Source organism: Alexandromys fortis, unplaced genomic scaffold (genome assembly GCF_014885135.2).
Source record: "Alexandromys fortis isolate MF-2015 unplaced genomic scaffold, M_Fortis_MF-2015_v1.1 scaffold_232, whole genome shotgun sequence".
NCBI classification, from domain to species: Eukaryota; Metazoa; Chordata; class Mammalia; order Rodentia; family Cricetidae; genus Alexandromys; species Alexandromys fortis.
This window is the reverse complement of record NW_026068110.1, coordinates 1,293,651-1,314,420: the sequence shown is the minus strand read 5'-3', so window position 1 is coordinate 1,314,420 and position 20,770 is coordinate 1,293,651. Positions and strand designations below refer to the sequence as shown.

The 20,770-nt window shown below is 48.4% G+C and overlaps 1 protein-coding gene across 2 annotated transcripts in view; it reads right to left on the bottom strand.

Moving 5' to 3' along the window:
- Ralb (RAS like proto-oncogene B) overlaps window positions 1–20,770 on the bottom strand; it is a 51,878-nt gene that overhangs the window by 7,764 nt on the left and 23,344 nt on the right. For both annotated transcript variants that reach the window (XM_050124473.1, XM_050124474.1), the window contains exon 2: window positions 5,452–5,613. In XM_050124473.1, coding sequence (XP_049980430.1) covers window positions 5,452–5,565 — 114 coding nt within the window. In that variant the 5' untranslated portion in view covers window positions 5,566–5,613. The remainder of the gene's footprint in view (window positions 1–5,451; window positions 5,614–20,770) is intronic.

Genomic DNA, 20,770 nt, shown 5'->3' with positions numbered 1-20,770 from the left:
CATGCCCACCACACTTGGGAACCCTTCCTTTCTCTACTCTAATAGGCGTAGACAGCCCCATTTGCGGAGGAGAACGCCAAGCATCAAGCAGCACTCTTGGTGACATTACTGTCAATACAGTGTAATGTATAACACAAACAATGGAAAAGGTGAGACATGGAAGCCTGGATTCATAATGGACAGAAGTATAAAAATAATCCCAAAGGAATTTGGCAAGGAGAACCAGAAGCTTAGAATAAAACCAACGGCGGGGGGCGGGAAGGGTAGAAGATGGTGTTGAGCCCCACGTAAACGTTTAAAAAAACGGCAAAGAAGATCAGAGGCTAGAGAGATGGCTCAGCAGTTAAGAGAACTTACTGCTCTCTTAGAGAACCTAAGTTAAGTTCCTAGCACCCTTGGGTGGCTCACAACTGCCTGCACCCCCAGCTCCAGGGATCCAATGCATCCAGCCTCACCTGCACTCACGCACACAACCACACACAGGGGCACATAATTAAAAATAATAAAAATAAATCCTACATGGGAGCAGTCCACGTATATGATCCCAGCGCTGGAATGTGAAGACAGACACTGGAGCTCACTGGCCAGCCAAGTCCTGCCTCCTCAGCTAGCCCCAGACCAATGAGACCTTGTCTCAAACCATGACTGCGAGTGTTCTCTGACCTCCACAAGCACAAAAGCATGTGTACGTGCAGGCATGTGCACACACACACATCTGCATACATGCACATGCACACACACGTGAGTAAATAAACAAATCAGTCAAACACTGCGAGCAGACATGAGAACCTTATTACCTTGAAGTAGAGAAGGCCTTTTTAACTATGACTCAAAGTCCAGAAGCCATGTAAAAAAAAATATGATAAATTAGATTCCTAAGAATGAAAGACAACAGAGGCCCAAGAGAGCACAGCACAAATACAGGCACCAAACAGAAGATCTGGACTTGGTGCACACAGCATGCTTTTCTCTCTATCATGCGGGGTGGGGAGGCACTGGCATCCAACAGAGAACCTCAGAACCAGAGAGCACAGAGATGCTGTCCTCACTAGTGCAAAAGGAAGGGAGGGAGGGGGGAAGGGAGGGGGAGGGAAGGAGGAGGGAGGAGAGAAAAGAGATGGGAGGAAGGAGGGGGAGGGAGGGAAGGGGAGGGAGAGGAAGGGGAGCAAGGGAAGGGAAGAGGGAAGGAGGGAAGGTGGAAGGGAAGGGGAGAAGAGAGAGAGGGAAGAGGAAGAAGAGGGAGGGAGAGGGAGGAAGGGAGGGGAGAAGAAAGAGGGAAGGGGAGAGGAAAGAAAGGGGCGGGAGGGGAGAAGAGAGAGAAGAAGGGGGAGGGAGGGGAGGAAGGGGAAAGAAAGAGAGGGAAGAGGGAGGGGGAGGAGAGAAAGGGGGAGGGGGAGAGAGGGAAGAATGGAGGGAAGGGAGAAGAAGGGGAGGAGAGAGGGAAGGAGGGGAGGGAAAGGGAGGGAGGAGGACAGGAAGGGGGAGAGAGGGAAGAAGGGAGGGAGGGGAGAGAAGAAAGAGGAAGGGAAGAAAGGGGAGGGAAGGAAGAGAGGGACAGAAAAATAAGCAGGGGAAAGGGAGAGAACTACTCTGAGACTCGGGCTCCCATGGAACTGGGGACAGGACCATCTCAGAGAGAGGGATTTGTCAACATCTGATAAAATGAGGAACACTTTATCCTCGGCCCCTACCTCCATGCTGCTTCTGGGAATCTAATCTACAGAAATGCTGGTCTAAAAATCAAGGAAGTCACTTGGCATCAAGTGGCATCACAGAAGATGAAGGTCCACCCAAATGCTCGGCAAATAGCTGGCTACACAACAGAACACTGTACTGAAGAAGAAAAAAAAGGAACAGGAACTATAGGCAGGTGTGTGGAAAACTCTAGAATACAGTGTGTCCTTCTGCAGAGAGCCACTAGGGAGAGTACAGATTGTTACATATGTATATAAGGATGCATCTCACAAAAAGACAAAACAAATTCAAAAGCTGCTAAGAAGAAAAATAAAAGCAAATTAACCTTCCTAAAGGTTTACTTGATAATAAAGACACACAGAAAAAACTAATTAATGACACTTTTGCCAAATATTTTGATAAAATGAACTCCCCTTTATGAACTTTTTAAAATTACATTAAGTGTGTGTGTGTGTGTGTGTGTGTGTGTGTGTGTGTGAGCATGTACATATGTGGAGGTCAGAGGGCAGCCTCAGGCGTCAACCTACATCTCCCACCTTGTTTTGAAGCAGGGTCTCTCTGCCTTTTACTTAACCAATGTGCACATACTAGGCTGGCCGGCCCAAGAGCTTCTAGAGTCTCCTATCCGAACCCCTGATCTTCCCACAGAAGTGTTGGAGTTACAGCTTTTATAACCAGCTTTTACACAGGCTCTAGGAGTTCAACTCAGGTCCCCATGCTTGCACTGTGGTTCCTGACTCTTAGCAATTGCCCACGCTTGCGAAGTGATAGCCTATGCTTGCACGGTGATTACTGGACACCTGCCTGGCGACTGATTGCCTTATCCACTAAGCTGTCTCAGTCAGGCCTAGCATTCCAGAGGAGAGGCAGAAGGACTGCAAGCTTTGGGACCAGCCCAAGCAATCTAGTGAGACTATGCCTCAAAATATAACCACCATGATGCTCACGCTAGTACCCTAATTGAACTCAGTGGGTCACATAAAATAGACATGCAAATTGATGGGGGACTGTTTTTTTTTTTCTTCTTCTCACTGACTATATGGGAGGCTTTTTAGGACTAAGAAGCAAGAGCTGGAAGTGGGATAAGAAACAGCAATAGTGAATATACAATGTATAAGAGACAATAAGGAATGTATAATAATGTATAATAAAAGGCAGTAATGGGAATATATAATGTATAATAAGAGACATTAATAGAGAATGAACAAGATCCAAATAGATTATATGAATGTATAAAACCGTCAAGGAATAAATTTGAAATATTTTTTAAAAAACAAAAAATAAGGAATAGAAGCTGGCCAGTGGTGTCAAACACCTTCAATCCCAGCAGATAGATCTCTGAGAGGCCACCCTGGTCTATACAGCAAGTTCCAGGACAGCTAAGGCGACACACAGAGAGCTTTTCTCAAAAAACTGAACTGAGGGCTGGAGAGATGGCTCAGCGATTCAGAGTACTACTTTCTGTTCCAGATCTTCCAAGGGAGCTGATGCCTTCTTCTGGCCTCCGTGGCTATCAGGCACATAGGCAAAACACTCATACATAAAATAAAAATCATCAAACATAGATAAACTAATTTTAATTATTATTTTTCTTATATGTGCATGCAGGCAAAACACCAAAACACATAAAACAATTACATTTTTTTGAAAGTTTAAAACTTTGACAAACCAAAGGGCAATATTAGAAATGGAAAGGGCAAGGCAGACCGTGGGGACATTATTTGTGTTTGAACACTTGGTCCCAGCTGGTGGTGTTGTTTGGGAAGGTTGGAAAGAACTGCTATGGGATGGAGCCTTTCAGGGAGAAGCGGTCACTAGAGGTGGGCCTTGGGGTTTTCTAGCCTGCCCCATTTCCTGTTCACTCTGCTTCCTGAGTGTGGGTGCACTGTGACCAGCCAGTCACCTGCCCCTGCTGCCATGCCTTCCCAACATAACATGGTACCCAGGCAGTATGAGCCAAAATAAGCTCCTTTTCCTGTAAGTTGCCTTTGTCCAGGTCTTCTGTCACAACAGGAACGTATCCTGAACTACAATTCATTAGTTTAGATTCTTGTCTTTTCACATAGGCCTCAAACTCATAATCCTCCTCTCTCAGCCAAGGGCTGGAATTACAGGTATAGGCCACCACACCTGTTTCGATTGTACATGATGAAAGAGTAAATTTTGGAGCAGCAAGATGGTTTAGTGTGGCTTGTCTCCAAGCCCTAAAACTTGACTTTGAATCTTAGGACCCACGTGGTGGAGGGAGAATCAAGTCCTCATGCTGCCCTCTGACCTCCCGTGTGCTATGTCATGCATGTCTGCACAAACACACAGACATACACAATACACTTTTCTTTAAAAAGCACAAAACATCTGACAAGGCTCTGAGTCTCGCCCGTGTCTGCAGCTGTGATAAAAACAGGATGCGGGCTCTGCGTGAACTTGATCTCAGATTTGGCACATTGCCTCAACCCTCAGAACTACAGAAATCTTCTCCCTGCTCTGCCTCAGCGGTGATTTATCTCCACCTGAACTCCAGGACCAGGGTGGGAGGGCCGCTCATTTGGTAAAAGTGCGTGCCTTACAAGTCCTGGGCTCAGTCCTGGACCTGCTACATGGAGCTGGGCCTGGCCATGCAATCTCGTGGTCTCGGTGCTGGGAGACGGAGACAAGCCAGCCCAGTTTTCACTTCACAGTTCTTAGGGCCTGTGGTGAGTCAGAGGATGGTGGTGAGAGCACACAGCAGAAACCAGGAAGTAGAGGAAAAAAACAGGAAGCGGCTGGGGTGACAATATCTCTTTAAGGACACTTCCAATGGTTTAACTTCCTCTGGCTGAACTCTACTTCCTAAGGTGCTGAAGGCTGACAGTCAGTTCTTCAACATAGGTCCCCTCCTGTGGGAGACATTCAAGACTCAAAGCACAGCACCTGACTCTGGGCAGTAGCTCAGTTGGTGGAGTGCTCTCCTCTCACACACAAAGCCCCCTGCATCCCCAGAGCCTCAGAAACCAGGGATGGTGGCACAGCAGGGGGAGGCAGGAGGATCAGAAGTTCAAAGCCATCCTTGGCTACACAGTGAGTTCCAAGGCAGCCTGGGCTACAGGAGACTTTGTCTAAAAAAAAAAAAAAAAAAAAGAAGAAGAAGAAGGAGGAGGAGGAGGAAAGAGAGATAGAAGAGAAGATAAAGAAAAAAGAAAGAAAAGAAAAGAAAGCCGGGTGGCAGTGCACACCTTTAATCCCAGCATTTGGGAGGCAGAGGCAGGTGGCTCTTTGTGAGTTCAAGGCCAGCCTGGTCTACAAAATGAGTTCCAGGACAGCCAGGGCTGGTTGCACAGAGAAAACCTATCTCAAAAAAACCAAAACAAACAAACAAACAAGTTCCCAGAACCCACACTGGGCAACTACCTATAACTTCAGGACATTTGACACCCTCTTCTGGCCTCTTAAGGCAACCACACACCTCTACACCCCCACCCTCACACATACACATACTTTAGAAGAATAAAAGATGCAAGCCTTAGCACCTACAAAGAGATCTCTCTCTTCCCTCGCTCCTGTCACAAAGAAAGCCCACGTAACACTGGCAATACAGTGCACAAAGAGACGCCTTCTGTTTGGACTACAGCTAAAACCACCACCCCACCAGCAACTCTTCCTGAAGCTGTTGGAAACCTCCATGGACAAGTGAGGAGGAGGACACAGAACACAGCTGAAGCGGACACACGAGCACACGGCAGCACAGCCACTTGGGGAAGGTGTGCTGGCATCTCTTACCTCGTCGTACATGAACTGAAGCGTCAGGGCTGACTTGCCGACCCCTCCACTGCCAACCATGATGACTTTGTGAAGAGCCAGGGAGCCCTGGCTCTTGGCCTTGTTGGCAGCCATCCTGCTGGTCTGGGGTGGTGACACACGGACAGATGGCCCAGATGAGAGCTACAGGTGAAAGAGACAGGAACTTAAAGATGGTGTGCACTCTACCCAGCTGAAATCAAATGACATCTGCCATTCATTCCTACACTTTAAATCTTTTATTTTTATTTTAAATGATGGGGGGGAGGGGTGTGCACAGGACTGCAGTACCCTCAGAGACCAGAAGAGGGTATCAGTCCTCTGGGGCTCTTGTTAGGGGGCAGAAGTCAGTCCTCTTAGCTCCAAGCCATTCCTCCAGCCTGCCCCAGCACTTTAAAAACACTTAACCATTTCCGACAGAGAAGGGCCTGGAGAGGAGGGCCGCGGAAGTCACTGGCCCCGGGAGCCAGGACAGGGCAATGGTGAGAAAGGAGAAGTGCAGGAGAGTACCTAGAGCCTGCACCCCTGGGGAGGGTGGCCTGGGCTCCTGCCTTTACTCCTAGCACTCAGCATGCAGAGCCCCTTGCAGCCTCAGCACTGGAACTGGGCTTAGTGCCCTGGTAGTCTAGCCGACTGTGTGGAATTCCAGGCCAATGAGAGACTCTGCCCACAAGGAGAAGGCACCTGAAGAAAGACACTCAAGGCTGTCTCCTGACCTCCATGTGCACAACACCCACCTCCCCATCTCCCCCTCCCCATCTCCCCCTCCCCATCTCCCCCTCCCCATCTCCCCCCCATCTCCCACTTCCCCACCTCACCATCTCCCCATCACACGCACAAATTTTAAAATGACAACAGCTTTCAGAGGTGAAGTAGGTGAACTGCTCAAGCTCCTATTTCCAAAGACTCCCAAGTCAAATAGGTGCTCTGGGGACAGTTTGGGGACTTCAATCTCCAGTTCTTTATTCTCACTTCTCTTCTTCTCCGTGTGCCTCTACTCCCTACTACCACCACTAACACATGCATGCACATGCCACATGCATATGTGTATGCACACCATGACCATGCAGTACATACATACACACCATGACCATGCAGTACATGCACACCATGACCATGCAGTACATGCACACCATGACCATGCAGTACATGCACACCATGACCATGCAGTACATGCACACCATGACCATGCAGTACATGCACACCATGACCATGCAGTACATGCACACCATGACCATGCAGTACATGCACACCATGACCATGCAGTACATGCACACCATGACCATGCAGTACATGCACACCATGACCATGCAGTACATGCACACCATGACCATGCAGTACATGCACACCATGACCATGCAGTACATGCACACCATGACCATGCAGTACATGCACACCATGACCATGCAGTACATGCACACCATGACCATGCAGTACATGCACACCATGACCATGCAGTACATGCACACCATGACCATGCAGTACATGCACACCATGACCATGCAGTACATGCACACCATGACCATGCAGTACATGCACACCATGACCATGCAGTACATGCACACCATGACCATGCAGTACATGCACACCATGACCATGCAGTACATACACACCATGACCATGCAGTACATGCACACCATGACCATGCAGTACATACACACCATGACCATGCAGTACATGCACACCATGACCATGCAGTACATACACACCATGACCATGCAGTACATGCACACCATGACCATGCAGTACATACACACCATGACCATGCAGTACATACACACCATGACCATGCAGTACATGCACACCATGACCATGCAGTACATACACACCATGACCATGCAGTACATGCACACCATGACCATGCAGTACATACACACCATGACCATGCAGTACATGCACACCATGACCATGCAGTACATACACACCATGACCATGCAGTACATGCACACCATGACCATGCAGTACATACACACCATGACCATGCAGTACATGCACACCATGACCATGCAGTACATACACACCATGACCATGCAGTACATGCACACCATGACCATGCAGTACATACACACCATGACCATGCAGTACATGCACACCATGACCATGCAGTACATACACACCATGACCATGCAGTACATGCACACCATGACCATGCAGTACATACACACCATGACCATGCAGTACATGCACACCATGACCATGCAGTACATACACACCATGACCATGCAGTACATGCACACCATGACCATGCAGTACATGCACACCATGACCATGCAGTACATACACACCATGACCATGCAGTACATGCACACCATGACCATGCAGTACATACACACCATGACCATGCAGTACATGCACACCATGACCATGCAGTACATGCACACCATGACCATGCAGTACATGCACACCATGACCATGCAGTACATGCACACCATGACCATGCAGTACATGCACACCATGACCATGCAGTACATGCACACCATGACCATGCAGTACATACACACCATGACCATGCAGTACATACACACCATGACCATGCAGTACATGCACACCATGACCATGCAGTACATACACACCATGACCATGCAGTACATACACACCATGACCATGCAGTACATGCACACCATGACCATGCAGTACATACACACCATGACCATGCAGTACATACACACCATGACCATGCAGTACATGCACACCATGACCATGCAGTACATACACACCATGACCATGCAGTACATACACACCATGACCATGCAGTACATGCACACCATGACCATGCAGTACATACACACCATGACCATGCAGTACATACACACCATGACCATGCAGTACATGCACACCATGACCATGCAGTACATGCACACCATGACCATGCAGTACATACACACCATGACCATGCAGTACATGCACACCATGACCATGCAGTACATGCACACCATGACCATGCAGTACATGCACACCATGACCATGCAGTACATGCACACCATGACCATGCAGTACATGCACACCATGACCATGCAGTACATGCACACCATGACCATGCAGTACATGCACACCATGACCATGCAGTACATGCACACCATGACCATGCAGTACATGCACACCATGACCATGCAGTACATGCACACCATGACCATGCAGTACATACACACCATGACCATGCAGTACATACACACCATGACCATGCAGTACATACACACCATGACCATGCAGTACATACACACCATGACCATGCAGTACATACACACCATGACCATGCAGTACATACACACCATGACCATGCAGTACATACACACCATGACCATGCAGTACATGCACACCATGACCATGCAGTACATACACACCATGACCATGCAGTACATGCACACCATGACCATGCAGTACATGCACACCATGACCATGCAGTACATGCACACCATGACCATGCAGTACATGCACACCATGACCATGCAGTACATGCACACCATGACCATGCAGTACATGCACACCATGACCATGCAGTACATGCACACCATGACCATGCAGTACATGCACACCATGACCATGCAGTACATGCACACCATGACCATGCAGTACATGCACACCATGACCATGCAGTACATGCACACCATGACCATGCAGTACATGCACACCATGACCATGCAGTACATGCACACCATGACCATGCAGTACATGCACACCATGACCATGCAGTACATGCACACCATGACCATGCAGTACATGCACACCATGACCATGCAGTACATACACACCATGACCATGCAGTACATGCACACCATGACCATGCAGTACATACACACCATGACCATGCAGTACATGCACACCATGACCATGCAGTACATACACACCATGACCATGCAGTACATACACACCATGACCATGCAGTACATGCACACCATGACCATGCAGTACATGCACACCATGACCATGCAGTACATGCACACCATGACCATGCAGTACATGCACACCATGACCATGCAGTACATGCACACCATGACCATGCAGTACATGCACACCATGACCATGCAGTACATGCACACCATGACCATGCAGTACATGCACACCATGACCATGCAGTACATGCACACCATGACCATGCAGTACATGCACACCATGACCATGCAGTACATGCACACCATGACCATGCAGTACATGCACACCATGACCATGCAGTACATGCACACCATGACCATGCAGTACATGCACACCATGACCATGCAGTACATGCACACCATGACCATGCAGTACATGCACACCATGACCATGCAGTACATGCACACCATGACCATGCAGTACATGCACACCATGACCATGCAGTACATGCACACCATGACCATGCAGTACATACACACCATGACCATGCAGTACATGCACACCATGACCATGCAGTACATGCACACCATGACCATGCAGTACATGCACACCATGACCATGCAGTACATACACACCATGACCATGCAGTACATACACACCATGACCATGCAGTACATGCACACCATGACCATGCAGTACATGCACACCATGACCATGCAGTACATGCACACCATGACCATGCAGTACATGCACACCATGACCATGCAGTACATGCACACCATGACCATGCAGTACATGCACACCATGACCATGCAGTACATGCACACCATGACCATGCAGTACATGCACACCATGACCATGCAGTACATGCACACCATGACCATGCAGTACATGCACACCATGACCATGCAGTACATGCACACCATGACCATGCAGTACATGCACACCATGACCATGCAGTACATGCACACCATGACCATGCAGTACATGCACACCATGACCATGCAGTACATGCACACCATGACCATGCAGTACATGCACACCATGACCATGCAGTACATGCACACCATGACCATGCAGTACATGCACACCATGACCATGCAGTACATGCACACCATGACCATGCAGTACATGCACACCATGACCATGCAGTACATGCACACCATGACCATGCAGTACATACACACCATGACCATGCAGTACATGCACACCATGACCATGCAGTACATGCACACCATGACCATGCAGTACATGCACACCATGACCATGCAGTACATGCACACCATGACCATGCAGTACATACACACCATGACCATGCAGTACATACACACCATGACCATGCAGTACATGCACACCATGACCATGCAGTACATGCACACCATGACCATGCAGTACATGCACACCATGACCATGCAGTACATGCACACCATGACCATGCAGTACATGCACACCATGACCATGCAGTACATGCACACCATGACCATGCAGTACATGCACACCATGACCATGCAGTACATGCACACCATGACCATGCAGTACATGCACACCATGACCATGCAGTACATGCACACCATGACCATGCAGTACATGCACACCATGACCATGCAGTACATGCACACCATGACCATGCAGTACATGCACACCATGACCATGCAGTACATGCACACCATGACCATGCAGTACATGCACACCATGACCATGCAGTACATGCACACCATGACCATGCAGTACATGCACACCATGACCATGCAGTACATGCACACCATGACCATGCAGTACATGCACACCATGACCATGCAGTACATGCACACCATGACCATGCAGTACATGCACACCATGACCATGCAGTACATACACACCATGACCATGCAGTACATGCACACCATGACCATGCAGTACATACACACCATGACCATGCAGTACATGCACACCATGACCATGCAGTACATACACACCATGACCATGCAGTACATGCACACCATGACCATGCAGTACATACACACCATGACCATGCAGTACATACACACCATGACCATGCAGTACATGCACACCATGACCATGCAGTACATACACACCATGACCATGCAGTACATGCACACCATGACCATGCAGTACATACACACCATGACCATGCAGTACATGCACACCATGACCATGCAGTACATACACACCATGACCATGCAGTACATGCACACCATGACCATGCAGTACATACACACCATGACCATGCAGTACATGCACACCATGACCATGCAGTACATACACACCATGACCATGCAGTACATGCACACCATGACCATGCAGTACATACACACCATGACCATGCAGTACATGCACACCATGACCATGCAGTACATACACACCATGACCATGCAGTACATGCACACCATGACCATGCAGTACATACACACCATGACCATGCAGTACATGCACACCATGACCATGCAGTACATACACACCATGACCATGCAGTACATGCACACCATGACCATGCAGTACATGCACACCATGACCATGCAGTACATACACACCATGACCATGCAGTACATGCACACCATGACCATGCAGTACATGCACACCATGACCATGCAGTACATACACACCATGACCATGCAGTACATGCACACCATGACCATGCAGTACATACACACCATGACCATGCAGTACATACACACCATGACCATGCAGTACATGCACACCATGACCATGCAGTACATACACACCATGACCATGCAGTACATACACACCATGACCATGCAGTACATGCACACCATGACCATGCAGTACATACACACCATGACCATGCAGTACATGCACACCATGACCATGCAGTACATGCACACCATGACCATGCAGTACATACACACCATGACCATGCAGTACATGCACACCATGACCATGCAGTACATACACACCATGACCATGCAGTACATGCACACCATGACCATGCAGTACATGCACACCATGACCATGCAGTACATACACACCATGACCATGCAGTACATGCACACCATGACCATGCAGTACATACACACCATGACCATGCAGTACATGCACACCATGACCATGCAGTACATGCACACCATGACCATGCAGTACATACACACCATGACCATGCAGTACATGCACACCATGACCATGCAGTACATACACACCATGACCATGCAGTACATGCACACCATGACCATGCAGTACATGCACACCATGACCATGCAGTACATGCACACCATGACCATGCAGTACATGCACACCATGACCATGCAGTACATACACACCATGACCATGCAGTACATACACACCATGACCATGCAGTACATGCACACCATGACCATGCAGTACATGCACACCATGACCATGCAGTACATGCACACCATGACCATGCAGTACATACACACCATGACCATGCAGTACATACACACCATGACCATGCAGTACATGCACACCATGACCATGCAGTACATACACACCATGACCATGCAGTACATGCACACCATGACCATGCAGTACATGCACACCATGACCATGCAGTACATGCACACCATGACCATGCAGTACATGCACACCATGACCATGCAGTACATACACACCATGACCATGCAGTACATACACACCATGGCCATGCTGTGAAGAGCTGGAATTGGGGCAACTGTGGGAGTAGGCAAAAGCTCACCACTGGAGGCAGCACACACACACCATGCCAGCCCCCCAAACTAGAGAACAAATGGAAGAGAAGACAACACACAGGCAGCATTGGACTTCTCAGACTGGGGTCATAAAAATGACTTGATCAATGCTAACAGAGACAAAAACAACCCCTGAAGGAAAAAATGACATTGTCAAAAGACCTGTGAGCCTTTAATCTCAGCACATCAGAGGACAGAGGAAATGACTGTAAGTTCAAGGCCATCATCAAGCCTTCAAGGCCAGCTTGGGATACATAAGACCCTGTCTCAAACTTAAGAAAAAAAAGTAAAGTCAGGGGAACTTGAAAAAGAATCACTCAGAATGCCTAAAACACTGTGTGTGTGTGTGTGTGTGTGTGTGTGTGTAGTGTATGTGTACATGTGTTTATAATGTGCATATGTACATGTTTATGCAAATATGCATGTATAGTATGTATTGTGCATGTGCTTGAGTACATGTGCACGTGTGTGTTTGAGTGCCTGGGCATGTATGCGTATGTTGCTGTGTATGTGTATGTATAGTATGTGGAGCATATGTATGTATAATTGTGCTTGTGTGTGCATAGTATGTGCATGCGTGTATGTGTAGTGTGTGCATATGCATGTATAGTGTGAATATGGTATGTGTATAGTGTATATGTGTTAATTAATGTATATGTTTGTACATGTATGTATATTTATATGTGTGTGTGAGAGAAAGAGAGTGCGTGTGTGTATGTATATATAGTGTATGTGTGTAGTATGTAGAGATCAGAGGTTGACATCAGGTATTTTTGTAATTCTCCATTGTATTTTTTTTTAAACTATGAGCATGTGTGTGTGTCTATGTTGTGTATGTCAAATAAGTGTGTGTCCTCAGAGACAGAGGAGGGTATTTGATCCCCTACAGCTGAAGTTATAGGCAGTTGTAAGCTGCCCCACCTGGGTACTGATAACTGAACGGGGGTCCTCTGGAAGAGCAGCAAGTGTTCTTACTGCTGAGCCATCTCCTTGGTTCCTCAAACTTTTAAAAAATTATTTTAAAATTTTTGAGACAGGGTCTTTCTCTGTAGCCCTGACTGGCATGGAACCATTATGCTGGCCAGGCTGGCCTTGAACTCACAGAGATCTGCCTCCCTCTGCGCCTGCATTAGTCACTTGCTGTGATAAAACACAATGACCAAGACAATTTAAAGAATGAAGGGTTTGTTTTGCTCAGTTCCATAGAGTCCTTTACGGCAGGGAGCACAGCAGACAGTGTGCAGAGGCTGGGACGGGAGGCAAGGGCTCAGAGACTGGGACGGGAGACGGGAGGCAAGGGCTCACTCCTTGAACCACAGAGAAAGCAGAGACAGTGAACTAGAAAAGGCATCAGGTTTTTGTTTGTTTGTTTTTCAAAACAGGGTTTCTCTGTGTAGCCCTGGCTGTCCTGGAACTCGCTCTGTAGACCAGGCTGCTTTGCACTCACAGATATCTGCCTGTCCCTGCCTCCCAAGTGCTGGGATTAAAGGCTTGTGCCCCCACACCTGGCTACCGCCTTATTCTTTTAGACAGGGTCTCTCACTGAACCAGGAGCTCGCTGTTTCTACGAAGCTGGCTGACCAGAAAGCTCACTAGAGTCGGAGCTGTAGGCTGGCATGCCTGGCTCTTCACGTAGGTTCCGGGGCGCCAGTCTCCCCCTTGCACACAGACCCTAATTCTCCCCGAGCCAACTCCCAAGCTGTTCTTTGTGGGTATTGTTCATTTGTTGGAGTGATGCTGTGTTTTGTTTTCTTTTGTGACAGGGCTTCACTGTGTCACTGAGGCTGGCCTGGAACTCAGGAACCCTACCCCCACCCCCAGCCTCCTGAGTGCGGGGATTACAGGCCTGTGCCACCACACTTGGCCTGGTATTCACTGTTAACTGTGCGTTTCTGGCCTCCTCTCCATTTACACATTCTTGCAAGGAAAACCTTTGAGGTCACATGCCTAGTTTTGCATGCTCTTTTTCACATACTTTATCTGTCTTTGAAATCGGGCAGACTAAACATAACTAACCGTTTTCTTGATGATTTGGGTTGATGTTGGCTTGAGGCACGGCCTTGGGCTGGTGAAAGTCAAGGCCACATTCTCACTTCCCCCGACCCCTTTGCTTTTCTCCAGGTTCCTGCCCACTCCAGGCATCGCCCACTCCCCCTGCCTAATTATGTGCTTTTTAATGAGTGAGCTAAGCAATTAACTAGATAATTAAGTACATGTGAGCAGGGATAGAAATAGAAGGAATAGGGCGCCCCACAAGGCTGAGATTCGGGAACTTGAAAACACCTTTGGCCTGGTTTACAGCCACCAACCGTTTCTTTCAGCGCTGAGGCTGGCGAACGGGGCTGGAACTCCCACATCACCTAAGTTGAGCTTCTCAGTCAACCTCGTTTCTGTGAACTTGGTGGAAATGAACCAACGGTGGTCTGGGCTGGGAGGGGGCAGGGTCCTTTTAAACACCTGCAGACACCAAATCATGCACTACATATATGAACTTAGTATGTATGTGGTGTGTGTGTGTGCTGTATGGAATTTTAGTGTGGGTACGCCTATACAGGATACACATGCCTATATATATGTGAAGGCAAGTAGTCAATTTTTTAAAATGACACTAATTTACTTTCTCTGTGTGTGTGCACATGTGTGGAAGTGAGAGGACAACCCGCAGGGGCTGATTCGCTCCTTCTACCATGTGGGCTCCAGAATCAACTCTAGAAGACGAGCTGGACAGGAAGCCATCCCACCGGTACCCCTTTATTTTGAGGCAGGGTTTCCTGGTGAAGCCTGTTTCAGGATCCCCGTGTCAGCATTCCCCAGTGCTGCGATTCCAGTTGCACACAGCGTGCCTGTCTTTCTCCGAGAGTTCTGGTCAGGCCCTCACACTTGTATGACAGACACTTCCCAAATGAGCAATTTCCCGAGCACCGTTTACTCCGGGGTTTTGGTTGGTTGGTTTTGTTTGGTTTTAAATAAAGTCAATTTCTCTGTGGGGAATAATCTCCAGAAGTATTTTCTGTAATCACTGGAGAGCAAAACCTCTGCTCCACGTCCAAAATGGGGTCTGGGTATGGCTCAGTACACACAGTACTAGTGTCCTGGGTTTGGCCCCTGCACCACAGAAACCGTGTGTGAAGGCACACACCTAATAATCGCAGTGCTCTGAGGCAGGAGCAGGACGGTCAGAAGTCTATTTCAGCTGCATAGGGAATCTGAGGCAGAATGATATCCAGTCTTTTCTCCCTCCCCACCCTTTGTCTCTTTGTTTTCACCTTTTTTTTTTTTTTTTTCCTTTTTTTAACAGTCCTAGCTGTCCTGGAACTAGCTCTTGTAGAACAGGCTGGCCTCGAACTCACAGAGATCGCCTTCCTCTGCCTCCTGAGTTCCTGGGATTAAAGGCGTGCGCCACCACCACGCGGCTCCCTCCCTCCCTTTTAAATTCCATGGGAGTACAGCATATGCTGGTGCCCACAGCAGCCAGGGTACCGGGTCCTGAGCTGGACTTACAGGCAGTTGTGAGCCACCCTGTGGGCACCAAGAAGACGAGCTGCCAGCCTCCCTCCATTCCTCCAACCACCAGACCTAGCTTTTGTTTTTGTTGTAAATGTGCAAATCAGAAATAACCACAGATGAGATTTCCAACCCAGGTCACAGCTGCAGCTGTCTTGCTAAGATCAAGGAAAACCCAGAGACGTGGGTGGAGTTACCCCTGACACGCCCACATCCTGGCCTAGCTCGAAAGATAAGAAACTGCTCCCTGTTTAAGGCACACACAGTCCATTTACTGAGGCTGACTTTGCTTTTATGTTTGTAGAATCACCCATTGCCTTCAAAGCAAAACACAACTGTCTGACCATCCAATGAGCCACGAAATGACTAGAAAATGTGAGAACAGGTGTCTAAATGAGAACACAGACAGACAGACACACAGCGGTAATAAAGAAACTGGAAAAGAAAAGACCAGTTCAGAAAAAAATCAACTGTTGGTTGCTAAACTCACAGAGTCTGGAAGGAGGAGGAGAAGGAAGACCAGTGGGTGCCTGTAAGAGGAGCTCAGTTCCCACATCAGCAGGCAGCTGTGGGCCCTCTTCTGGCCCCAGGAGACCCGCACACAGGTGTCCTACACTCACACACAAGTATACATAAATAAAAATCTTTCAAAATCCGCCCGGCACCCACTACTTCCTGATTATAGAGAATAAAGGTAGGAAGCATGGGATGGCAAAGTTGGAGAATGCTTTAACAGATCAAAATGAGCATGACCAGTGTAGCGATCCAGCAAACCACGAGGACACACCAAACAAGCTCTACTTAAGGCGGGAAGGGACATGTATGTTTCTGAAATGTTGCTGGTTCTACAGAATTGAAAATGTTCCAGTTAAAGTGAACCGAAGAGGCTTTTTGCTGAAGGCAAAGCATGGTCCTAGACTCACCCTTGACAAGATGCAAGTACCGCATCGTCCGCATGTGTGGAGCTCACCTGCAATCTCAGCGTTCTTAGCCATGTCAAGGCTGGGAGCATCGCTGTGCGTCCCTTGGCTCTGTCTACAACACTCAGCAAGCACCAGACAGAGACAAGTGGTAGACGAGTTCAGAGGAAACACCCTCTCATGAAGACAGCTCATGAAGCCAGGGCTGTGGCAGGTTTGTCCATGAGAGCACGCCATTCTTCACAGGCCCACAGAGCTGTCTTTGCCATGTTTACAGGCGCGAAAGCATGGGATGGGAAAGACAGCATTAAAAGCAAGTGGCTCAAGTAGCAAGGTGCCTGCTGCACGAGCTGGGGGATCTAAGTTCAGAGCTCTGGAACCCACATAAAGCTCAACACAGCAGCCCACATCTATCACCCCAGTACTCCACGGTGAGACTGGGGTAAAGAGAGGGGGGAGTCCCCAGAAGCGCACAGGCCAGTTAGCCTGGACTACGCAGCATCAGAGAAGATCTGCCCCAAACGAGGTGGAAGGTGGAAACTGACCCCCAAGGAGTCAATGACTTCCCATACCAACACACACACACACACACACACACACACACACACACACACACACACACACAGTGGGGGAGAGAAAGAAGAGGGAGGGGAGAGGAGGAACAAATGAATGTCCAGTTACTCGGTTCAGCACCACCTTGTGTGTGCAGTTTGGACGACGATAGCAGACTGTGAACTCGGCCATTGAGGGAAGGGTCAGAGAAGAAAACCCAGCCTCACTACAAAGCCGGAGCTCCGAGAGGGAGATGATAACTTAACTTCCAGACTAATCCAGACCAGAGTTCCCAACAGAAAGCAAAGATGGGAAGAGCCAGGAAATTGAACACAGCAAGAAATTCCCCAGCTGCAGGAGTGGATGGAGGCCAAACGCAGAGTCCTGCCCGGGAGGCCAACAGCCCAATTCTTAACTCTATTTATTTTCTTATTTTTTTTTCATTTGAGGTTTTTTGAGACAGGATTTCCAATACTTCAGGTTGGCTATGAGCAATGAGCTCCCGATCCTCCTGCCTCCACCTCCCAAGTGCTAGGATTGCAGGTGTGCACCACCACACCTAACTTTCTTAAATAGGAAGAATATGAAGTAACTCACTGGGAAAAAGGCAAATATGACTAATAAATACACGAAGCCACATCCTTAGCTGCTACTTAAGAAAATGCAAGCAAAACATTAGCCTGTCTAAAGTTAAAAGGATTGTCAAGAGTGTGGGAAGGCTGGGGAGATGGCTCAGGGGGTATCACACACTTGCCTCACAGATGTGAGGACAGGAGTTCAGATCCCCAGAGTCCACGTATATGTCACGCAACCTGTCTGAAGTTCTAGTGATCAAAGTCAGAGATGGGGGTCACCCAGAGCAAGCTAGCTCACTAGATTAACCCAATCAGTGAGCCCTGGTTCAACTGAGAGTCCCTGTTTCAATGAACAGGGTGGGAGGTGACTGAGGAAGACACCAGAAGTGAACCTAGGGCCTCTGCATGCAGGGATAACACACATGTATGCATGTGAACCTCTACACAAATGTGTGCTGGCATTCATGCAAACACCACACACACACACACACACACACACACACACACACACACACGGGGAAAGGAACACTACTGGCAAAGATATAAATCCCATGTGCTGAAATAAGTGTACAAGAAAGTGATCTGGGGGCTGTTCACATACAATGCAATAATCTGGAAAAATCCACTAACTGGAAATACTTGTATAAATTACGGAAGAGCCCATGTTTGGCGTGCACAACTATTACAGAGAAAGGAACATCCCTACCTACAGTCCTGGGAAACGTGCAGGATGTACCCTGAAGTGAGAAGTGAGGGCAGGAACCAAGCTGTAGGAAACAGAAGCTGTGATGTTATTTGTTTGAACAAAGCTGGGGGCTGAAGAGAGAGCTCTGCAGTTAAGAGTGCTTGCTGCTCCTGCTCACTGGAGTTCAGTTCCCGGAACCCACCTGGGGCTGCTCCCGGAACCCACCTGGGGCTGCTCACAACCACTTACAACGCTAGTTCCAGGGGAATCTCACAGTCTCTCTGCTGGCCTCCTTGGGCACCTAGACACACACACAAACACACATATACACACAGATAAACACACATATGCAAAATTAAAAATAAACCTATTTTTAAAAGTCTGTCTGTGGGGGCTGGAGAGATGACTCCATCAATACAATGAGAACCATGCATGCAAACATGAGGGCCTGAGTCTGGTTCCCAGCACCTATGAGAAAACATCGAGCTTGGTGGTGTGTACCTGTAATCCCAGCACTGGGTGGGGGTGCAAGAGAAGGACTCTGGGGTTCCCTGGCCCCAGTCTACCTACTCAGCAAGCCTTTGGTCTCAATGACAGACCTCTCAAAACACAAGGTGGGTGGCTTCTGAGGGACACCAGAGATTGTCCTCTGGCTTCCACACACTTATGCTCTTGCACACACAAGTGCACCCACACACACAAAAGGAAATATGAAAAGTTTGCACAAGTGTGCACGACCTGAGTTCAAATCCCCAGATGCCATATAGAAAGCTGGGTGTATAGCCTGAGCCTCTAATCCTAGCCGTCCTTTGGGGAGATGGAGGACAAAGAGAAAAATCCCCAAAAGCTCCAGGGACAACGAACTTGAGTAGGCAGTGGGACAAGCAATGGAGACCCTGCCTCAGAAAAAAAAAATGTGGAAGGTGAGGGAGGGCCTGCACCCACAGCTGTCCTCTGATTTCTTCCATACGGGGGCTGTATTCAAACAAAACACACAGTACTAAATTTGAAGCCACCCGATGGTAAGTGAACGCCAAGGCAAATTCCACGTTTGTGCTGGCTGGTTTTATGTCAACTCGACACAAGCTGGAGTCATCTGAGAGGAGGGAGCCTCAACTGAGAAAATGTCTCCATGGGATCAGACTGTAGAGAAAGCCTACAGGGGCTTTTCTAAATTAGTGATCAAAAGGGGAGAGCCTGGCCCATGGTGGGCAGTGCCATCCCGGGTCTGGCGGTCCTGGGTTCTGTAAGGAAGCAGTCTGAGCAAGCCAGGGGAAGCAAGCCAGTAAGCAGGACCCTTCATGGCCTCTGCATCAGCTCCTGCCGCAGCTTCCCTCAATGAACTGTGGCTCAGGGCATACCATCCTTTCCTCCCCAGGCTGCTTCTGGTGGTGGTGGTTCAGCACAGCAACAGTAACTCAAACTATGACATTTTTCAATTTTCTGGGCCACTTCTTGCACAACCAAAATTATGACCATCTCAACTGGAATGGGTCTCCTCTCCTCAAACAGCCGGCTCCAGTATGAGTGAAATAGCACCTGGATCCCCGGCCTGGAGATACTGCATAACTC